Source organism: Humulus lupulus, chromosome 2 (genome assembly GCF_963169125.1).
Source record: "Humulus lupulus chromosome 2, drHumLupu1.1, whole genome shotgun sequence".
In the NCBI taxonomy this organism is placed as follows: Eukaryota; Viridiplantae; Streptophyta; class Magnoliopsida; order Rosales; family Cannabaceae; genus Humulus; species Humulus lupulus.
This window is the reverse complement of record NC_084794.1, coordinates 100625857-100633048: the sequence shown is the minus strand read 5'-3', so window position 1 is coordinate 100633048 and position 7192 is coordinate 100625857. Positions and strand designations below refer to the sequence as shown.

The 7192-nt window shown below is 36.9% G+C and overlaps 1 protein-coding gene across 1 annotated transcript; it reads right to left on the bottom strand.

Moving 5' to 3' along the window:
* Positions 1 to 1759: 1759 nt before the first annotated feature.
* On the bottom strand, positions 1760 to 4110 carry LOC133814571 (uncharacterized). Its single transcript, XM_062247515.1, has 4 exons — positions 3879 to 4110; positions 2415 to 2924; positions 2003 to 2220; positions 1760 to 1903 (listed from the first exon to the last, which is right to left on the bottom strand). Exons 1-4 carry the CDS (start codon positions 4108 to 4110, stop codon positions 1760 to 1762), a joined length of 1104 nt encoding a protein of 367 aa, XP_062103499.1.
* Between the last annotated feature and the right edge of the window lie 3082 nt (positions 4111 to 7192).

Genomic DNA, 7192 nt, shown 5'->3' with positions numbered 1-7192 from the left:
AGTGATTGTTTGAGCCATTTCGGGGACCATGGACCTATAACATTAAGCTCCAATAAATTGAAACTAAATAATTAAACTCTTTAATTATAATAGTTAATTTATTAATTCTAATATTACTCCACTATAAATTCAAAATTGCACTCTTTATGTTATAGATATACTTTTACAGAAATCTTTTTCCTAAGTCGTCCATTGATATAACCATCTTACAATAGTTCAACCCTGTAATTAATTAGTTTATAAATTAGAATGGAAGAATTACCATTTAACCTTTCTAATTTACTTCTTATTCCTTAAGTACCATTAATTCACTAGTGAATAATTAATCTATAATCTAATTATAGATTTGAGCTCAAAATCATTCAGTTCCAGAATTAACCCTTAAGGGAACTAATATACGATCCGTTAGGAAAGATTAGATTTCGTATTGTTGATTCATGTTCCCAGCCATCCATGATATTAAATCTCCAAAACAAAAGTCATTAGCCTCATTCTTTGAAGAGACCTTAACGAATGAATCAAAAGATTTAATAAACATGAACAGGAGTTCATGAACACTCATGATTTAGGTTGATCTATAAATGATCATCAGTTATGATATGAATTACAAGTCTTTATTGTTAAATGGTTTTTGGATAAAGACTCTAATTCATATCGGTCCATGTCATATATAATCATATTATATAAAGCTCCTTTACCGAGATGTCTTTCCACATCAATAATCCGAATCTAGATTATTTGTATCATTATGATACTCAGTAAACTGTACTTACAACTCCAATTAAAAAATTTCATAACTTTAATTTGTTGTTGTTGACTATTTTTATTTTGTCATGCGATCTTAATTCTCTCGTACTAATACAAGATCACACCCTCAATAATGAATATGGAATTTTTCTGATATTTACAAAATTATTCAAACAATAATTTAATAATCTAAATATAACAATAATAATAAACCACTGTATTTATTTATTCACAGAAAAAACAAATGTCTTTACATGCTTTTAGGACACACTCCTAACATATAATACCAGCTAAAATCTTTTATATATTTAACCGACTGTTGAAAGTACAGGTTAATAGTGAAACTTTTAAACAATAAGATTTTTAGCGGATTGTGGGAAAATACTATTGCGATGCCCGAGCCTAAGTATCGAGATCATAGGATAGGTCTCCCCGAGACTTAGGTTTTAGTCTCAAATTTTTTAGTATGAATTTCTTGAATGGGTTAAAACCAAATAAGGACATATAATCCTTACAAGTGATCTTGAAAATGATCAAACTGCCCAAAATAATAATAATGAATTATGAGTGCCATAATTAATCCGAGTATACTGTATGAATAATTACAGTATTGGCTAAGCATAACTGGATTGTACGTTGGAGGGTGAAATCCTGCTGAGAGCTAAGGACTCCAAGTAAGTCAACTTCTATTGTGTGGCTACAACATTAAATTGTATTGTATGTTAATATAGAGACACATGCACATATATACACTATCGTAGAAAGTTTGCATAGAGACATTAGTCTAGTAGGCAGTGGTGGATCCAGAAATTGGTTAAAGGGGGGGGGGGGGGGGGGGGGCACAAATTTTTTTTTTTCAAAACAAATAATATAATATGCTAAAAAATTAATTAAAATTTTGGAGATTACTTTTTACGAGTAACGACTATCAAGAAATCTCAAGCATTGCTTAAAAATAGTACACATTGTCATGAAATTTTATCATAATAAATAAAATTTTCAGCTCGTACATTTAAAGTTTTCCTCGACAAGATTTCATATTTTGAAAACGATGGATAATAGGCTCATTATCAATAGCATTGAATACATCCTTCTCAAGATACACAGTGAGGCCATCATTCAACCATTGATCTCCCATTTTGTTGCGCATTTGATTCTTCACAATGTTCATTGCAAAGAATGCTCTTTATACCGAAGTTGTTGCAACTAGAAGCATTAATGCCAATTTAATAAGCAAATGAACCAATGGATATACCTTATCCTTTTTTGTCTCAACTAGTTTCTTAGAAAGATCAACCATCCCTTTCAAAGATGAAAACATGACATGAGAATGCATATCATCAACATAGGTTTGAAGTTGATATTCTAGTACCTTTATATCCATTGTAGAAAAATCACATGGATAAGGTTGAGCAAGACGGATTAACTTTCCCTTGTCAAAAGTAGAAAATGAATTAGCTGGAGATAAACACGCTAAACAAGTAGCAACTCACTATTAGCCTCATTAAAATGACTATTTAGCTCTTGAAGCTGTAAATCTATCACTGTATTGAAAAAATCAACACGGAAATAGTGAAAATTTGTAACCTATGGAGCCTTGCGCCATGATTTCCCTTAAGAACAATACATATTAATCATATCAAGAACATCAATATTGAACTTCATACAAAAATTAGAAACTTCTTCTATTAAAGAATCCCATCCATTGTCTCTCATCATATGTAACTGTTTCTTGCATATTTTGACTAATTTCATTGCATTCACAATATCTTGATCACCTTTTTGTAAGACTTGTGACAACTCATTTGTGATCCCAAGAATATTCTTCACCAAATGCAAGCTAAAGACAAAATCATATGTTTGCACCATTTGTAACATAATAGATGCTTCATATTTTTGCTCACTATTCAATCTATCATTTGTAATCTCCTCAAGCACATCAATAATAGACGAAAACATGATAGTAAAGCTTACCAAAGTACCAAAGTGTGATCCCAAACGTGTATCACATGGACGCTTAATTCCACTTTCTTGATTTTGGCCTCTTCCACTCAAAAGTTCTCCACCTTTTAAAGCTTCAATGGCTTTGAGAGCTTGTTTTTCCCAGATAATGTCACGACGCTTAGATGAGACTCCAACAACATCCACCACATTAGACACTAAGGTGAGAAAAGTGTCTATTTTTTCATAAAAATATAAATCGTTATATATATATTGTGCCCTAATTTTAGCCCGAGTTCATTCACTCAGCTCGGGTATAGCTGGAAAATAAATATACGGAGAAATAACCAAGGGAATGATATCTGCTTATTATCCACGTGGACAACTCACGTTTCATGTGGTCACACGTGGTGTTAGGCATCCTGGGTTTAACCCGAGCTAGGGATTTAAGGCTGTGAAGCGCGAGCTCAGAATATTAAAATAGTTGTCGGAGCACGAGCTTGCAGGAGATATCCAGTTCGTGGTAGTTCTAGTATATTGCATACCCGCGGATCCCTAGAGACTCGAGATCCCCTTATACGTATATTTATGACCAAGCTGTCATATTTAATATCCGAGATATTAGGAGTACATTTACCTTGTGATCAAATCATATCCCAATATAAATGGGAAGTATTTGTATTAAATGTAATAATTATGTAAATGCGTGATTGACTCACGCAGTTACCCAAACCTGTCCATGAAATTCCCTTATAAATATTGGGAATATTGGATAGGAAAGGGGACCATTATTCTATAATATCGAAACTCTGTCAAAATAGAGAGAGAGAGAGAGAGAGAGAGAGAGAGAGAGAGAGAGAGAGAGAGAGAGAGAGAGAGAGAAACAAAAATAATATAGACTCGTGGATTAGGTGGATTTTAACCACTGAACCACGTAAAAATCTTGTGTTCTTGAGTGAATTCAAATTATTATTCATTACGGTTTGCTATTAAGCACTAATCTGCCTTATTATTTCTTAATACACTATTGGCGAAAAAATCCGTCAACAATATATATAGAAAAATTGTTTATGAAACAAGTATTAGTAGAACATGAATAAAAAGAAAAATACCTATTAAATCATGTTTCTTTGCCACACCCAGGAGTGCTAATTGTAGTTAATGAGCTAAACAATGGACAAAAAAAGCACATTCATTCTCCTTCATGATAATACTTTTCAAACCATTGAACTCTCCACTCATGTTACTAGCTCCATCATACCCTTGACCTCGTAATTTGGATATGCTCAACCCATGCTTTGAAAACAACTTATCAATTTCTATCTTAAGTGAGATCGCAGTGGTATTAGGAACATGTTCAATATCGATGAATCGCTCAATCACACACTCTCTCTTGTCCACATAATGAAACATTACGACCATTTTTCCTTTACGGATACATCACGAGATTCATCAACTAAAATAGAAAAAACAATATCTCCCATCTCTAATAATAACATTAATTGTTTCTATAGCACAAGCGTTCATAATGTCCTTCTGAATCTTTGGTGAAGTCAGTTTAAGATTCTAAAGAGCATTTTTTAAAGCAACAACTCTAACTTCCTCGTTATGATCAACAAGAAACGTTAGAAGTTCAAGAAAGTTACCTTGATTATTAAACTCTTGGGACTCATCATGACCACAAAATTCAAGACCTTGTCGTACAAGAAAACGAATCCAATCAACTGAAGTAATTAATCGAACACGATAACTTATTCGATCTTTGATGTTTTTCTTTAATAAAATGTGTTCAATTTGTTGTTTTCCATCCATTAAAGCTTCACATTTTTTTGTAACACTTGTAATGACTACTGTTGACCCAAGATTTGGCCAACTGACACGGAGTTAGAATATGCTTGATGTGAATGAATATGTTGACAAGAATCAAATGACGAAAAGTAATAAGAACACGATATTTTATAGTGGTTCGGCCCCAGGATCTGGTAATGACCTACGTCCACTTAGACTGTTATTGATATAAGAATCAAAGGAGTGATCAAAGAACTAGGGTTCAATGAGTTTCACCAACCTCTGAAGAACAATACAATATTTCAGATAGAATTATACTAGTATCCAGTAATTTGAAAGCCAAAAGTTCCTTTCTTGAGCTATCTTTCTCTATTTATAGGCTCAAGGGGGATTACATGATTTAGTTGCCGATTTTCTCTCCTGAATAACCGGATATTCAGGAGATTTTTTGAGTTAAATTCGAGATCTACAAAGATCTTTACAGGAATATTACATTGCATGCGGAACTATCGACCAGACTGGTCGCAGGTATGACTGGGCTGTTTACTGCTTCTAATACGTCTTCTGGTCGATACACTAGCAGAGTTCCTCCAGGTGTCAGCTACGTGTCCAGGGATCACTTGCCACGTCAGCAATGCCAATTTTTTGGATAACATTTGCCCCCAAAGTTTATTTATTACGAGCAATGAATAAACTTTTGAGCGAACGACTCTTCGGTTACCCCGCCTTACGTGTCAGAACCCTTCGTGTGTTCTTGGAAAAAGTAACCTACTCCTGTCTAATCATGACTTTTCGGTTCCCCAGTAATAATTCGACAGCCATTCCGCTTCCCCATACTTCGAAAAAGGGAAACTGATGATCACACCTTTTTAATGCCACAGACAAACTTATATAATATCTCCGAAATCTTCCTTTTCTTTTTACGCACGCTACTACTCACTCCAGAAACCCTAAAACCAGAGCTCTCGTCTTCTCCCAGAAACCGTTCTTCTGCACTTTCCAAGTTCATCTTGAAAGCACCTCGAATTCCGAAGACTCTTTACCCTCCTCAACGATCTTCTTTCTGGTAAGTCTTCGAATCTTTATGTTTTGTACTTTCGCAATGCATGATTCTGTATGTCGACTGTTTGAGTTCATCTACTTCTGGTTTGAGATACTTGTGAGTAGAATGTCTTGTAGGCGAAAAAGGGTTACGAGTTAGTTTAATAGTCGGGATCATACTTTTAGGACGTAAAATCGAAGTAAAATTTTGATCTTTAGGCCAGTTGGAAAATAGGTTTTTCCCGCCCTAAGGGGAGTTGAAAAAGCTTTTTTGAAAAACTTTTTACTTTCACCCTTTGATCCGTTTTTCAAACTGTTCGTGTGGAAAAATTTAGCTTTTTGTTAGAATGATGTTGTATAAAAGCTTGGCTTTTATACTCGACCAACGTTATTCTAAAAAACCTTTAAAAATTCTCCATCCTCACCTCCCCATTCTTCTGTTTGCAGACATTGATGCCAGATTTGTGGGGAGGTGAACGGCCCATCGACGACGATCTTCTTGCCCAGCTGCTCGAAGGCGAAGAACAACCGGCCGACCGAATCTACGAGATTCCTTTCTCACGATCCTCTTCCAGAACTCGTCCTTCTCCTCCTCAAATGGATCGTTCCAAATCCTCAGGCAAGAGAAGACCTGACTCCGACGATAGTCCAAACCTTCCTGCCCAGCCTAATTCGCAGGCTAGGGTTCCCTCGACCAGCAGTCAAAACAATCCTGTTCTTGACCCTAACATCCAAATTAGAGCCCGCCCTCGCCATCAGAATCTGCCTAATGTCGAGTGGTATACTTCCCTGACTAGGTCAGTGACTCTTCGGATGGTTGCTAACTATTTCAGGAAGTATCCCCTCACAGGGGTTTCCATTAAAATTCCTGTCGCAGACCAAAGGGCTAACCTCCCCGGAGGTATATATAGCGAATGGTCTCGGTATCACATAGAGGCAGGGGCTTTCCTCCCTCTACATCCTTTTTATCAGGGGGTGGCTAATTATTTCGACGTCGCCCCCTTCCAAATTACTCCAAATGGATATAGAATGCTAGCCGCACTCTATATCCTGTACAAACTTAAAAAATGGCCAGAACCTACCCCCCACGAGGTCAATTATCTTTTCGACCTTAAATCCAACCCGCAACAATATGGGACGGGTTTCTTCCACCTCTGTCACCAGGAGACAAACCGGAGGTTCCTGAGTGACACTACGCACATATCTAACGTGGGGCAGTACAGTAAGGAGTAGTTCCTTACTCCGGACATAACCAGCAACAACCTGGCCTTCGCTCGAGGAGGTAAGTGCCGTCTTTTACTGGTCGATATTTTTAATCAAAGAGTCTCCTTTCATTTTTCTCAAACTGTACTTTGTCTTTCAGGCCCATGGTTATGTCCGACCCCAACACCAGACATGGTGTTGCGGTCCAATACATCGGCCAGGATGACAGACGCAGAAAAAAGCGTCAAGTCCCTGGTTACTGATGAAAACCTGAGGCTGTCTGGCCTCCTGGCTCATCGCCATGAAATAAGAGGATCCGTGGTAGCTGATGCCACTGCCGAGGGGGTTCCCGAGCAACAACCCCCTGCGTCCCCTCCTCGAAGGAGGCCGACGGGGGTTACAATTAGGGAGCCCATGGGCAATCCTTTCGCAGAAAGGCCTTCTGCTCCCCAAGGCAAGGGGAAACAAAAGG